The sequence below is a fragment of the Eretmochelys imbricata genome, chromosome 14 (assembly GCF_965152235.1).
Source record: "Eretmochelys imbricata isolate rEreImb1 chromosome 14, rEreImb1.hap1, whole genome shotgun sequence".
Lineage (NCBI taxonomy): Eukaryota > Metazoa > Chordata > Testudines > Cheloniidae > Eretmochelys > Eretmochelys imbricata.
This window is the reverse complement of record NC_135585.1, coordinates 32,547,871-32,564,005: the sequence shown is the minus strand read 5'-3', so window position 1 is coordinate 32,564,005 and position 16,135 is coordinate 32,547,871. Positions and strand designations below refer to the sequence as shown.

General features: G+C 50.8%; 1 protein-coding gene across 1 annotated transcript; it reads right to left on the bottom strand.

The window, feature by feature from the left end:
• Positions 1–65: 65 nt before the first annotated feature.
• Positions 66–8,569, bottom strand: LOC144274249 (zinc finger BED domain-containing protein 6-like). The gene is made up of 2 exons (XM_077832909.1): positions 8,296–8,569; positions 66–6,527 (listed from the first exon to the last, which is right to left on the bottom strand). The coding sequence occupies exon 2, from the start codon at positions 4,961–4,963 to the stop codon at positions 2,273–2,275; it is 2,691 nt and encodes an 896-aa protein (XP_077689035.1). The 5' UTR covers positions 4,964–6,527; positions 8,296–8,569; the 3' UTR covers positions 66–2,272.
• Between the last annotated feature and the right edge of the window lie 7,566 nt (positions 8,570–16,135).

Sequence of the window (16,135 nt, the reverse complement as noted above, 5' to 3'; positions counted from 1 at the left end):
TTTCACACTGGTTAGGCCTCAGCTGGAGTACTGTGTCCAATTTAGGTCACCAATGCATAGAAAGGATGTAGATAAACTGGAAAGAATCCAGAGGCGAGCAACAAAGATGTTCAAAGGGATGGAATGCAAGCCATATGAGCAAGGGCTGAAAGAATGGGGTATGTTTCGTTTGGAAAAGAAAAGATTAAGGGGGGACATGACAGCAGTCTTCAAATACTTGAAAGGCTGCCATAAAAAAGATGGAGAAAAATTGGTCTCTTTTGCCACAGAGGGCAGGACAAGAGGGAATGGGTTCAAAATGCAGCATAGCAGATTTAGATTAAATCTCCTGACAAACTTCCTCACTGTAAGAACAGGAGGACAATGGAACAGATGCCTGGGGAGGTCTTGGAAGCTCCTTCACTGGAGGTTCAGAAGGAGGCTGGATAGCCCTCTGTCTTGGCAGGGGGTTAGACCAGATGACCCCTGAGGTCCCTTCTAACCCTATGGGTCTATGATCTCGTGTATCATCGAATCCAGTCCCCTGCTATCGCAGGCAGCCCAATCAGATAATCATATCCAGAAACTTATCAAGCTCCATCTTCAAACTGGTTAGGTTGCCTCCACTCCTCCTATTGGGAGTCTGTTCCAGAACCTCACTTCTCTGGTGGTTAGAAATTCTCTTCTAATTTCCAGCCTGAAGTTATTAACTGCCAGTTTATCCCCATTTGTTCTTGTGCCAATATTGTCTATTAGCTTCAATAGCTTTTCTCCCTCCCTGCTGTTCACTTCTCTGCTATAGTTAAAGAGTGCAATCACATCCCCTCTTCTCAGCTAAGCTAACCAAGCCAAGCTCTTTGATCTCCTCTCGTAAGACAAGCTCTACATTCCCCTGATCATCTCATAGCCCTGTCCCAGTTTGAATTCATTTTCTTGTATAAAAGCACCTCCAGGGGTTAGGAGCACAAATTCCACAGAAAAGTCAGTCAGACTCGTGCTTAGACCCTTTAGAAAATTTCACCGTTAGGCCCCTAATTTTAATCATCTCATTTTTGAAAATACTGGCCTTAATTTTCAGGTCATTTTCTTAAAACATTTCAGAGACCAGCCATACATGGGATTGTATATAAAAAGATTCCAGAATCTAATCACTGCTAGGGCATGTTTTTCTGCAGCCAGTTTGCTAACAGGTCATGTAAATCGAAGGCCAGGAGGCCCCGTAATGCAGAGCTTCCAAAGAGATAATTGACCTTGTACCCCAAAATGGCTTTGCTGTTTTCCCACCCCACATTCCTCCACTAGAGCTTTCCTTGCTGATGGCCTGTTGACTAGAGACCATTGAGGCCAAGCCAGTGGCAGGAATGTAGATGACCAAATCTTTATACAAGTTGATGCCCATAAACTGAAGCACTCTGTCAGCAGCAGCATTGACGTGTGCCAAGGGGTTCACAGCTGTCTATTTACTGGTCCCAATGGGGTGTTTTAAAGTGGACAATAACACTGCCCTTTTCCAGGGAATACTCAACAATTTCCCATGACAGATCAAAACACTCCAATATATATATATTTCCGCCTGGTGGTATATACACAGATATACCACTAGACAGATGATGGTAATTACAGTGAAAACCATGGTGCCACTCTTCCCACACCTGTCCTTTGCAGCAGAATACAAATGTAGAGCTGAGAGAATAGTTGATTTTCCAGTTTAGCAAATGAATCAAAAAATCAGGGGAAAAAATGCCATTTCTGGCCAAGCAAAACATTTTGTTCAAACCGACGCAATTTTTTTCCAGTTTTTCATTTCATTTTCAAGTGTTTTTACCCTTTTAAAAAATTAAATCCAGCTACATTTCTAATGAAACATCACTCTGAAATAAAAGGTCAACATATTTTGTTTTGAAAATTTCAAAATAAAACATTTTGACTGATTTGTTTTTCTTCAGCTGAAACTATTTGCTGAATGGGACCTGAATTTGTCATTAGTTGCCCCAAACCGCATTTCATGGTGAACTATTTCACTGAAACCTTTTGCCAAGCTCTATACAAATGTCCATGAACCACAACCAAGACAAAAGCCAGGGAGGAATGAGTTCTGAGATGGTGACTGGCACCAGTGCCCACTGCTGTGCTCTGCACCCATCTCACACCAATGCACATGAAAGCGTATTGTACAATTGGTCTCCATGAAGAAAGGCAACGTAGGCTCCCGGTGTCAAAGACGCGGGCCAGGGATGGTTTCGACCACCAAGGACATTAAGTAGGTGACACCAGTGGTCAGAGTCCCTCCATGTTATCTTCCTCCTCCTCCCCCCCCCCGTTCTTCCTCCTCCATGTTCCATGTCGCTTTGTCCCTGGCACCGGCTGCATGTTCTGGCACCTGGTACTCCTGGGGGAGCAGATGCTTGTTCATTTTGATGAAGGCCAGGCTCTCCACACTGCCAGTGGAGAGGCAAGTATGCCTGTTCCGCACGATGGTCCCCGCTGTGGTGAAGAGCTGCTCAGAATAGAGGCTGGAGGGGGGGCAGCTCAGGTGCTGCACAGCCACCTGGAAGAGGGGCAGCCACATGTCCCGCTTCAGCTGCCAATACAGCAAGGGCTCGGCACTGGCCGACAGGACCACAGTGTCCTGCAGGTAGCCTTTCACAATCTGGGCTGCCTGGGTCTTGGCTGAGTCCAGTAGTACCGGGGCCACGCTGATGAGGCCAAAGTCCTCCAGGCTGTCCCACAGGGACCTGCCCCGGTCTGAGGCACTGCCCTTGCGCTGTTGCTGTGTCTGTCTCCGGCTGGTGCCATGGTCCTGGACATCCCGGATGTTCTCAGCCACCTTGTCAATGAGTCTCTGCGTCCAGCGGTGCAGACCACCCTCCCCTTCAGGCACGAAGGAGGCCATGTTGTTCTTGAAGCGGGGGTCTACATAGGTGGCCAGGACATAGTGCTCCTGAGTGCGGATCTCAGCAATCTGTCGGTTGCCCCGCAGGGTTTGCAGCAGGCTGTGGGCCAGCGCCTGGCCAGTCTCCTCGCCCTCATACTGCTGCACCAGTGAGAGCAGCTTCTTCTCCAGCAGGCAGATGAGCGGGATGGCCTGACTGATGCTGGCATCAGTCCCGCTCACCAGCTTGGTGGCGTCGTCAAAGGGCCGCAGGATGTGGCACAAGATGTGGATGAGGGGCCAGTCAGTCTGGGCCATGTGCAGCCCGCCAGCCCGCTGGGCCTGGGCAGAATGGCGCCGGCAGAAGGCCTGGACAGCAGCTCGCAGCTCATACAGCCGCTCCAGCATGCGCAGGGTGGAGCTCCACCGCACTGCCACCTCCTTCTTCAGCTGGTGCCGTGGCAGCTGATTCTCCACCTGCAGCTCCCAGAGCAGGTGGCGGGCAGTGTAGGAGCGCCTGAAGTGGGCACAGACCTTCCTGGCCGCTGCCAGCACCCGGTCCACCTCCTCATTGCTATGCAGGAACTCCTGCACCACCAGGCCGAGGCAGTGTGCCAGGCAGGTGACACGGGGGAAGCCGCCTTCCCGCAGCACTCGCCGCACCCGCTGTCCATCGTCTGAGGCCACAAAGCCCGATGAGAGGGAGAGGGGCATGAGCCACTCCCTAATGACCCCCTGCAGCTTCTCCAGCACATGCCCAGTGCTGTGCTGCTTCTCCAGGCCGCACATGTACAGGGTGGCATGCTGGCGCAGGATGCTGCTGTTGCTCATGCTCACCCAGTGGGCACTGATGGACATGTAGTCAGTGGTTTGCCCGCTGGTCCACATATCCACTATTAGGTGCACGCGGCCACCCTCACAGCCCCCCAAAGCCTGCAGCACCGCAGTCTTTACTACACGGCACAGCTCCGGCACTGCCTTCTTGGAGAAGAAGGAGCAACTGGGCACCTGCCACCGGGGGGCGGCCGCCGCCATCATCTCCCTGAAGCCCTCGCCCTCTACGTGGGAGAAAGGTAGGAGGTCCAGGGCCAGCATCTTGGCATAGGCAGAGTTCAGCGCCAGTGCCCGGGAGTGGGCCCGATGGTACTTGGTGCCCCTCTTCAGGCTCTCATCGATGGACAGGTGGGTGTAAGTGCCCCCAGGTCTCCTGGCAATGCTGGGGGCCCAGCCAGTGCCACTCTGCTGCCTGCTCAGTGCAGCCCCGTGTGGTGTCAGGGGGGGCTCTACCACTCCAGGCTGCTGGCCCTCCATGTTCTTCTGGCGCATGTAGACAATACTGTGGTTGTGCTTAATGTGGTTGCCAAGCGACGACGTGCCCAGGTGCTTGGGGTCAGTCCCACGCTTGACCATCTGCTGGCAGATCATACAGGTGACACGGGTCGGGTTCCCAGGGTCAATGGAGAAATACTCCCAGACCCATGATTTCTGCCGGTGGTATCTCCCAGGCCCGGGGCCCTGCGTCGCCACCATAGGCACGGTGCTGATGCTGTGGGAATTGCACTCTGCCCTGCTGTTCCCTGTGGTTTCCCCAGCTCCAGCACTGAGGTCTCCCCCACTCCAGATGGGCAACTCATACTGCTTTTGGACACTGGTGAAATATGAGGCTATCAGCGTCTGATGCTGGGCTACCCCTTCTTGCGTGCTGCCCTCCTCCTCCATGTCCTCTGGGGTAGCTGGCTCCGTGGGAGCTTCCCTGTCCACCCCAGAGGAGTAGCCTGAAAGTGTGTCACCCTCTGATGAGCCTGCCTCCCCAGCCACGCTGGCTCCGTCCTCATCGGCCTCAGACATGACAACCTGCAATACCTCATCTGGGATGAAGAGGGGTCCCCCAGTGCCTGACTCCCCTATGACACCGGATACAGCAGGCTCAGCCAAGCAGTATTTCTGTGTGGTGGATCGTGGTGATCGGCGGCTGGCAGACATGTATGGCTGTGACGACAATCCTAGACCAGTGCCAATGCTGAGGCTGGCCACATGCTGCCTGGGGCTTAAGCGTGGCTGTTTGGCAGAGGACTTTCTCCATCCTCTGCTGCTATGATTATTTCTCTTCATTGTGTGCTAGCCAGTGGTAAAGGCTGATATATAAAACAACCTAAAACCCTGCTTAACACCAATGAGGAACAAGGACAGGACTCCTAAATCCCCACTAAAGCCCTGACACTGAGACACTCTGACCGGACCCTGGATGCACATGAAATTACGGGGTGCAGATGTGGCAAGAGAAAGTTACATTGATATCCTGCACCCAGCCAATAAATCTGACAGCAGCCTCAGTTATCCAGAGATGGCACCCCAGAAGTGAGGCCAGTGGTGCCTTACGGGAGAAGTTTAAAACGATCTACTTTCCTAATCTTCTTCTTTCCTACCCTGCTAAATTGACATTCACAACAGCTTCTTCAACCCCTCTCCTTGTCACAAGTTATTCCTATGGTGCCAGGGAACTTGGAAAATACCATGTGTCTAATCACCACTAACCAAAGCAGCTGACTGTGGCTATCAAATATTGTTACAAACTATTCACCATCCAGCCAAAGAGTTACCAAAAAACCCCAAAAAACATGTCAAGTGAATTCACACAGGTAGTAGATCAGAGGAATTTCCAGTTTGCTGTCTCCAACAGGAAGAGAGCGTGAATAATTTGCTGAGTAAATAATTTGCAAAGAGTTATTCTCCATGCAGGTCCTCACAAATTGTTACACCAGGTGAGCAGCAAAGAACTCATTATCTGGGGCCCATTCACTCCTTGGCCTATTTGCTGAGACAACAGATCCTGTCATTGTTTTTCCTATGTGGATACCTATCCTACTAGGAACTGCACTGAGACTATCCAGCTCACATCACAAGGGCCACTGAAATAAAAAGCAGACCCCACCCCCAGCTCACTTCCTGCCATATGCTGTTCACTCCCACAAATCCTCACACAATCAGCGAGTTCTCTTTAGGAACCTGCTCCCTCTGCCTATGATCTATCTGACAAACAAGTCATCCAGCTCCTGTGCTCACTGGCTATCAGCACTGAACCCACAAACACAGCTCCATCCTCTCTGCCCTATCTCCCACCACCATTCCTACCCACAAATGATCAATGTTTCCATTTAAACAGGGCAGAGTCTCTGATCTCTACATGGAGGTAGCTCTGACTGAACAATTTCCCTCAGTGAGTAGCTACACAGGGCTCTTCTCCCATGTAGGTCCTCTGAGGCTGGGTAAGAGCTGATTTGGCATCGACACTTTTTGCATGCTCAGGACAGTCACGGATTCTCTCTTCCATGTGGCTCCTCGGACAGCAGTTAAGGTCTGAGCTGTGAGCAAAGCCTCGCCCCTTAGTCAGCACACGTGCTTTATCTTTCTTCTTTATGGGGTTTGCTGGTAGAAAAATGTCATCTCTGAGCTGCCTGATGTCTCTTTGATGGTGAGTGTGTTTACCCTCTCTCCCCACTGGAGTGGTTCCCCTGCTGTCTTCCCTGCCTGTGCTTATTCCTGTAAAATTTCCACTGGGGTGAACTCTGGGAAACATTCCCTTTGGATCTGCTTAGTGACATCTCATGAGGTTCCCCCTTCCTCTGGACATTTAGATCAAGATTATCCTCCTCCTTCTCCCTCACGATCCCACCGTCTGCCGGAAATAAAAAATAAAGAGAGTCCAAGCGTCAACCACTCTACCTAGTTTGAAAACCTTGGCAATAAAAACAACAAAGAGTATCACAATAAAAACAAGTATTGATAATCTATTTTGGCTCATGTGACAGGGTTCACCTGGCATAAAGCCCATAGGGATGACTTTGAAACAACAGCTCAGTGGTTTGAGCATTGGCCTGCTAAACCCAGGGTTGTGAGTTCAATCCTTGAGGGGGCCATTTGGGGCAAAAATTGGGGATTGGTCCTGCTTTGAGCAGGGGGTTGGACTAGATGACTTCTGGAGGTCCCTTCCAACCCTGATATTCTATGATTCTAATCAACTAATTAATAAAGGAGAGAAATTAAGCACAGATTTATAATTTCTCACTTCTGCTAAATAAAAGGGCTTTAGGGGTCATAGTGGAAACCAAATGAACATGCACTTCCAATGTGGCTAACATGCCTAATGCAATCTTTGAGTAAAGGGATAACTGAGTTGAAGAGGTGATATTACCCCAATATATGGCATTGGAGAGACCACCATTGGAATACTGTCTCCAGTTGTGGTTATCCACATTTTTGAAAACTTGGAAAGGATTCAGAAAAAAGTTACAAGAATGATTCCAAGTCTGGAAAACCTGCCTTCTGTTGAGAGACTTAAGGAGCTGAATCTCTTTAGCTTACCAAAGAGAAGGTTGATCATGGTCTATAAGTAGCTACATGATGAGCAGACAACAACAGAACAAGGTTTAGTGGCTAAACATTGAAGTGAGACAAATTCAAACTGGAAATAACACTTTTAACAGGGTTATTAAGAGCTGATCCAGGGAGTTGGTGGAAAGTGGGTCACTTGAAATCTTTAAATCATTGGGCTGGATGCAGGAATCACACAGAAATTCCCTGGCCAGTGTGATGCAGCAGGTCAAATTCATTAGACAACCATACTGGTCCCTTCTGGCCTCAAAAATCTTTGAAATTTTAAGTATCTGGTGTCAAATGAAAAGGGCTGGGCCTTGGGCTAACATTTCAAAAAATAACAACAATTGACATTATTTTATACAAGTAACAATCATACAAAGGTGCCTCAGTATAAACTGTTTTAACACATCAAACTGTCAAAGTAAGAAACAAATCCCAAAGACTTCAATGGTAGATTCTGACTGCTCAGCTCTTCCGAAAGGCACACGACTACCTATGATATTATGAATGGTATGGTAGGCACCTGTGTTTGAAAATCCAGCTTGATATGTCTAATTGTTATAAGTGAATGATAGATTTTTGAGGGAAAAAAAGTCAAACATAAGGAAACTACCAGGTTTATCACCTTCACTGATTCTCTTTGTTCTTTGAATCAGCTGGGATTTTAACTAAATTACTCTTGGTATTAACTTTTAAACACTGTTACATTACTCAGTAGTTCAAATATTAAGTTAAAATGCTTACATTTTGTCTAGGAATAAAAATATTTTCTGAAGAAATCTTTTCAGAAAGTCTATAATTTCTCCTGGTGCCCCCTCCAGTCTCTCTCCTTCCCCCCTAGACTCGGTCCCTAGCCCGGCCCAAGCTGGTCGCTCTCCCGGCGCTGGCTCGGCTCCTGCAGGCGCTCAGGGGGGCAGAGCCTGGGGGGGTTGAGGGAGGGCGGCAGCTCCGGGACTCGCAGACCCCCGCCCCTCCCCCCGGGAGCAGAGCTGGGGCGAGGAGGGGCCGTTGGTGCAGAGTCACTTTCCTGCCTGGCCCCGGCCCTTTCCCCGGGTCTCTCCCCTCACCTGCAGGCTCCGGCTCAGGGGCTGGTGTCGGCTGGCCCCGAGGGGCGCTGGGGAAGGGCTCTCCCCGCGCACACACCCCTGGGCGGCAGCGGTGGCGGCAGCGGCTCAACCCGGGCTCTCAGGTCATTTACGGATGCGGCAGAAGCGTGTGACCCGGAAAGCTCAGCCCCTGACAGATAAAACAGAGGGAGAAAGAGAGAGCAGCCTCCCCAGCCTAGCAACAGCCAGAGCCCTCTGGTGGTCACAGCTAAGGAGACCCCTCCCTGCGCTGCCCCGGGACAGAAAGCCCAGCCATGGTCCTTCCCTCCCACCTGAGCGGCGCCGAACCTCCAGAGACTGAACCGGAGACAGAGGCGCAGGCGGGCGCCCAGGCGCCCTGCGGCTCCTCCCCCGCCGCTGGAGCAGGGGAGAGAGGAGGAGGCTGCAGCAGTTGCAGACAATGATGGCGGCGCAGCCGTGTTTACATCGCCGCTGGCCCCAGCGGCGCGGGGTGAGTGGAGTCGGCCCAGGGGACCAGCTCCACCAATATTTGGGGCCAGGTGTCCCCCCGGCCGCACCTGCCGCTCTCCCCCAGCCCCCTCTTGCTGCCCCCACACACCTCCCCAGGCCCTGGAGCAGAGCGTCCTTGCCTCTCCCATGCAGCCTTCCTGCAGCAACAGCTGCCGCAGGGTCCTAGTGGCCCCCCATCTCCACTGCCGGGGCAGACTGACTGCCAGGGCCTGCCCTTCCACCTCAGACCCTTCACTTTTCCTGCGGGACCCTTCACCAGCACAGGGGGACCCCCATGCTAGACAAGGAGGCAGTTCCATCCCTCACCCCCAGTGAGGCTACAGTCAGGGGCAACAGCAGGGGAGGGGGTGCACGCAGCACCCCCTGGCACCCACCATGGGGGAGGTGAGGGAGATTCCTGGATCTGAGAGGGGCCCTAGGAGCACATGTAATGACCGTGAAGGGGGTGAGTGTGCTGCTGGGGGGGGGGCCTAAAAGGGGGGCTCCTCCTCCAGAGCTTGCTGCTGCCAGCAGGGAAAGGGCTGAGGGAGTCCTCCTCTCTGGCCCCTGTCCCGGAGCAGCCTGCCTGCACCCCAAACTCATCCCCAGCCCTGCCCCACCCTGAAGCCCACATCCCCAGCCAGAGCTTTCAGCACCCCCACCGCACCCTCAACCCTCTACCCTAGCCCTGAGCCCCTCCAACACCACAAACCCCTTGTCTCCAGCCCCAGCCAGAACCCTCATCCCCCTGCACTCCAACCCTCTGCCCCAGCCCTGAGCCTAACACCCAAAAACCCCCAGCCCCAAACAGAGCCCTCAGCTACTCCTACTCTTGCCCTGAGCCCCTCCCACATCCCAAACTCCTCATCTGTAGCCACAGGCCTCACCCACACCCCTCACCTCTGCACCCCGTCCCATCCCCAAACTCCCTTCTAGAGCCTGAATTTGTCTTCTAGAGCCTGCACCCCAATCCCCTGCCCCAGCCTAGGGCCTGCACTCCAGACCTCCCCCCATCCAAACTCCCTCCCAGAACCTTGGGCAGGTGGGGGGTGGAGTTTGGGCGGGGGTGGGTTCTGGGCACCACCAAAATTTGTGGAGAGGTGTCGGGGCAGGCAGGGAGCAGGGGAAGTTGGATGGGTTGGGATTTCTGGGGGCCCTGTCAGGGGGCGGGGAGCGGTTGGATAGGTGTGGGAGTCCCAGGGGTCTGTCCAGGGGCAGGGGTGTGGATAAGGGTTGGGGCAGTCAGGGGACAGGTAGGGGGTAGAGTCCTAGGGAGGCAGTTACAGTGTGGGGGTCTCAGGAGGGGGCAGTCAGGGGACAAGGAGCAGGAAGGCTTAGATAGGGGGTGGGGTCCTGGGGGATGGTTAGGGGCAGGTTCCCAGGAGAGGGCAGTCAGGGGATAAGGAGCAGCAGGGGTTGGGGGTTCTGAGGGGGGCAGTCAGGGGGTGGGAAGTGGGAGGGAGTGGATGGGGGTGGGGCTAGAACACGGCTCCCTGGGTGCACACCCTAATGAAATGTGCTGCACATGCCTATGGACAGAGCTGCAGAGAAACCTGGCCCCCTGACTGCTATCCAGGGCTCCGGGCAGCCTCTCAAGGGCCCATCAGCCCTAGAGCCCTTTTATTTGATGCTTCGCTCCTGCAGCAATCCCAAATCCCTGCAGGATGCTGCATCCCCACCAGCTCCTGGAATCTCTCCTGTCCTTCCCCACCCGCCACTCCTGAGCAGGAAGGCCAATGCTAGTGCAGGGTGCTTCATGGCTGGCAACTTACAAACAAAAAAAAGAACAGGAGTACTTGTGGCACCTTAGAGACTAACAAATTTATTAGAGCATAAACTTTCGTGGGCTACAGCCCACTTCATCAGATGTTAGTCTCTAAGGTGCCACAAGTATTCCTGTTCTTTTTGTGGATACAGACTAACACGGCTGCTACTCTGGCCACAGGGCAATTTCTTACTGACACCCACAGAGAACTTCCAGGCAGCTAGAGCAGTGGTTTTCAAACTGTGGGTCGTGACCCAGTACTGGGTCGCGGAATATAAGGTACTGGGTTGTGGCGACTTTGGTCAGCCCCACTGACTGGGACATTAAAAGTCCCGTCAGCAGTGCTGCCCAACTAAGGCAGGCTAGTCCCTAGATGTTCCAATACCATGCTGTGCCCCAGAAGCAGCCAGCAGCAGGTCTGGATCCTGGGGTAGGGGTGGGGGTTTCCAAATGGAAAAGAAAAGGGGGTAAGGAAAAGAAAGAGGAAGAAAAACAGAAAACTGAAAAACAAAGAAAATTCTGTTTCAATCTGAATTTAATCAAAACAATTTTTTAAATTGTGAATCAAATTTAATTAAAAAAATTCCAGAAAACTTTTTGGAAAAATAATCCATTTCTTTCAGTTATTTTTCGAGGAAGATATGTACTGTTTCCAACCTGCATTATTATTAAATTATAATATAATATTAAACTTTTATTAGAAACCACTCACTAGTCCAGATTTGTTTCCTTGCTCAGGACATTTGTCACTTGCTTTTTTTCCAACTGGTTTGCATGGCTATTGCTGCAGTATTCCTCATTTCACCTGAGGGAGGCGTGGAAAGAGCACTTTAGCAGTGAGCCACAATAGTGCATTGTGGTGTACGGTGGGCTATTGTAACGCTGACAGACCCGGCAGGCAGGTGGGATTGAACCAGAGACCTCTGGAGCTTAGTGCATGAGCCTCTATTCCATGAGCTAAAAGCCAGTGGGCTGTTAGCTAAGGCTGTAGAGCAGACTCATTAATTGCTCTCTCCTAAGTGGTCTGGGTGACACTAGATGGGACAGAACACCACAACCAGGAGGTGTGTGGGTTACACTATCTGGCCCTGCTGTTTGGGGACCTGTTAGGAATTGTGTGGTAGTGTGGTGTTCAATGAACCTGGCCAAATGCCACCTAGGACAGAGAGAAGTAATGTATTTCTGGTACATTGTGCAGCGGTGCTGGCTGCACGCCCTGGTGGAAAAAGTTCAGGTGCTGACAGATTGTCCAATACTGTCAACCAAAAAGCATGTATGTCCCAGGCTTGGCCAGCTATTACAGGCTGTTTGTATGGGACTTCGCCACAATAGTCGCCCCCTTTACTGACCTGGTGGAAGACACCAACCCCAAGGAGATGCAATGATCAGAGACTGGTGACAAGGCCTTCAGGACCTTAAAGGACCAGCTAATCCAGGGGTCAGTTCTCTTTTACCACAACTTCACAAAGCAATTCATTCTGCAAACAGACACGTTGGAAGTGGACCTCAGGGTTGTGCCATCCAAAGAGGTCAAGGGCTAAGAACATCTGTCACAGACTCACAGGACTTGTGCTCTCTCTTGGCTCCGTACGGTCCCTAGGAGGAACCCCCTTCAGTGCAACAGTCCTTCTTGGGGTTCCACTCTATCTCAGGGGCTAAGCCATAGGCCCCTCCACCTCCTGGAACTGCACCTCTCTGAACCTTCAGCACGCCTGTCTCTTGCCATGAGCCTCCTCAGGGAGTCCACTTGCCCTGGACACCCGGGGCTTCCACCCTATTCTCTAGACCGGAATGACTCTCAGCCAGCATAGAACAGAAGGGTTTATTGAATGTCTGAACACAGCATAGGAAACTCTCAGGGCCTCAGGCCTAGCATCCCTCAGCACAGTACATCTAGGTCTCTCCAGCCTCCAGGTGGGCTCTGGCTGCTCCCTCCTCCCAGCCCAGAAACCCCCTCTTTCCAGCTGGGCATCCGATATCACCATCCTCCAAGTCCTGCCCAGGCCCACCAACAGCAATTCCGGGCCCCGGGGAAGAACACTCACTGGGCCCCAGCTGGTACCCAGTGAGCTGCCGGCTGCGCTGCTGGGCACACTCGTCCGGCACAGGCAGGGCTTCCACATGCCCACCCGGCTGCCTTTGCCACTGCCGGTACCATCCTGCATGCTTCCAGGAGCATAGGCACCGACTTCCAGATTTCCTGGGGGATGCTCGACCCTCCGCTCCGTCCTAGGCCGCTTCCCCCAATGTCCTACCCCACCTCTTCTGATCCCTGTTCCGCCCCCTCCCCTGAGGGAAACCCATATACAATTGGTGCCTCTCCATAGTGGGGGGGGGGGGAGGGACACGATCTAAAGGGCAGGTCACGTGTCCGTCCCGTCCCCCCCCCCCCATGTCCAGCCCAGGGCCACCGCACTCTCGCTGCCCCATGTTACCTGCCAGGGGGAGGCGTTTTGTCCTCCCACTGCACGTGCCCCCACCCCCAGCACATTCTGCCACTCTCCCTGGTGGGCAGGAGCCCCAGTGGGGAGCAGAAGGGTGTCACTTTTAATGCTGGCCCCTCCCAGTCACTGCTCTGGCCCCTTCCAGCTTCTGAGACACTGCTCTTCAGCCCTGCATGGTGGCTGCCTGAGAGAGCCTGGCTGGGGAGGAGTCGGCTTTTGCTCCCTGCCCCGCTCAGCTGCTGGGGACCCTGGCACTTGAGCCCAGGCAGGGAGCGGAAGTCACCTCCCCAGCCAGGCTCTCTCAGGCAGCCACTGCCCAGAGCTGCAGAGCAGCATCTTAGCAACTGAAAGTGGCTGGTCCCGCCCCTTCCACTCCCAGCATCTGGGCCATGAGTCGCCCAGGCCTGCCTCCATCCCTCCCTCTTCCCACCCCTCACTTCTCCATCTCCCCTCTTTTAAATCACCTGGGCCCCTGGGCAATTGCCCCTTTTGCCCCCCCCCCACTCCCTGGTCCCACCTCCATCCTTTGTCTTCTGCCCCAGGTAAATAGGTCGCCTGGGCCTCCTCGCCTCTCAGCCTCTTCTCTCATCCATCCTTTGTTTCCCCACTGCCTGGAACTGGCTGGCTGAGTCATCAGGGTCAGTTCATCAGTTGATCTGCCAACTAGATGTAACTTCAATTAGTTTACATTCCATACAGGTACATAGTTCTCAAAATCACAACCTTTAATCTTTGTAATATTGCAAAAACATCTATTAACTAAATAAGTCATAAAATACAATTCATTATCGTCTACTATTACCATTGGACAATGACTCCTAACACAAACACATTCCCTTCCTGCATACACAAGAGCTGACTTTTGTTCAGTGAATATATCAAACATACATCTTTGAGTTCCTTTGTCTTTAACATGGAAACATTCATCTCTTTCTTGTAAATTTTGATTCTCACACATTTTCATGGGCCACACACTAAACATGTCAATAGTTTTGTATTGTTGGTGTTCTTTATGTGCCCACGAGTGATGATCAGCAGAATACATAACCAATTTTTTTGTTAACTGGATTCCCACGGGTACCATTGGATATCTATCAGTAGTGAGACTGGTTTGTACAGTTACTACATATGCTCGTAGAACCATTTGATCTTTATTTAGTGTAAAGTTTACCAATTTCCACCATGCCATTAATTGTGTCTCCCCTACTGTAACATTTTCCCACACAACATTTTTATTTCTAAAGGCAAATTTCCTTGCATGCCTTCCCAGATTATTTGAATGGCCAGTTGCTGACTTATTTGCTAAAGACACATTTTCTTGTATTGATCTCATACACTCTGCTAAAAATAACAAATCCTTTTCACGTTGCTGTTGCCGTACTGACAGTATTTTAGAAAATAATTGTTGCCGGATTCCTAATTTTGACAAGGCTGCACTGATGGGCTTCCCCAATTCTTGTATCTCACCTGTAACATAACTTGGTTTGTTGCCCATACCTCTATATTTGTAGCATCCAGTATTCCAACTCCTAATCCTGTTCCACCCAAGACAGTTTCCAATACACCCCTTGGAGTCCCTTTCCTTATGGATTTTTCAATATACCATAATTTTAAGCATTCTGCCCACCCCTTAGGGAGAGTTTGTACATATGGAGCACATTGAGGTACAACCTTGGACGCATTTAACCTAGTCAGGTCCAGCTCATTTGCTTTAGACATCATATTGGTGATATAACAACTTGTTCCCTATGATCCAATTTTGCCACATGTGGTCCATTTAATGGATGTCTTCTTGATTTTTGCATATCAGGTTCAGTGATAATTCTTTCAACATTTAATTTTATCCAGATGTTTTTCAATATATATTCACCAAGTGGGGCAGGGATATTATGAACATTAGTTAGATACTGGTATTGTAATTGAACTTTAGGTTGTTTTTTAGTATATTTACTGCCCTGAGTTTTTTTAATCCATTCTGGGGGCCCATTTCCCCTGTATCCCAGATATCCACCTGCCAAGGTGTGTTGGTGCAGTTTCCTGACACTTGCAATTACTGCCCTGAGGGAATAGTCAGTGTGTTGGGTCTTGGTTCCCAGATTTGAAGCAGGTGAGGATCATTAAACCCATTCAGGATACTAATGTCAATGTTCCCTCCTTGCTGCCAAGCAAGACCCATGACCTTCAGCATCCCACATTTTGGGATGAATACAGGTGTGACACTGCACTCCATAATGCTTTATAAAAATATGTTTATAAGTGTGAATATGATGTAACTGGAATATGCTTTATGCAAAAGGTCTCTTGTAAGGTATCATTACAAAGCTTATAATCTACTGAGTGTGTTCATCCTATTTCTTTGTATGTATCATTCTTGTATCTAAACCTAGGAATATGAAATATAACTCTGAGGTCCTATTGTAGTTATGCAAAGTGTGGGCCATTAATGGTGATTAAGAATCTTGATGGCTCCCATTGTCTAGGAAAATTAGCTGTAGATGGTTCTATTTACCTGCAAGCCTCCACTGCATAAGTGCCGGCCAGCCTTGGAAGAATGGAGACTAGGGGTCTCACAGGACATGTGACCATGTCACATGATACTGGAATTCATCTCAAACCTGGTGCTTTTCCACTTAGAAGAAGGGGTGGGGACCCAGAGAGACGAAGGATTCCCACCTTATGCCAAAGCTATAAAAGGGTGTGGAAGAGAACAAAGGAGGCTGCCAGTCATGGAGAAATCCCCTAGTTACCACCTGAGCTGGAACTAACAAGGATTGTACTAGCGGAAAGGATTGGGCCCAGACTAGGAAGGAGTCTAGACTGTGAAAGAAGCTTATTGGAACATCTCTGAGGGTGAGTTTTACTTGTATTCAGTTTCTTAATGTATTAGGCTTAGACTTGCGTGTTTCATTTTATTTTGTTTTATTTTGCTTGGTAACTTACTTTGTTCAGTCTGTTATTACTTGAAACCACTTAAATCAAGTCCTGTGTGACAGATATGACAATTTTTTTCAATATCTTTGAGAGATCTTATGGAATTAAGTTAATGTATCATTGTGGGTCAGGGATTGTATGTAACTCCATGGGAGAGGGAGACCACAGCCCTCCAGGAACTAAGAACAGTGGTGGAAGAGATTAGGCAAAT

Coding starts and splice junctions, on each gene's coding strand:
- LOC144274249 (XM_077832909.1), bottom strand. CDS start 4,963: ATGAAGAGAAATAATCATAGCAGCAGAGGATGGAGAAAGTCCTCTGCC.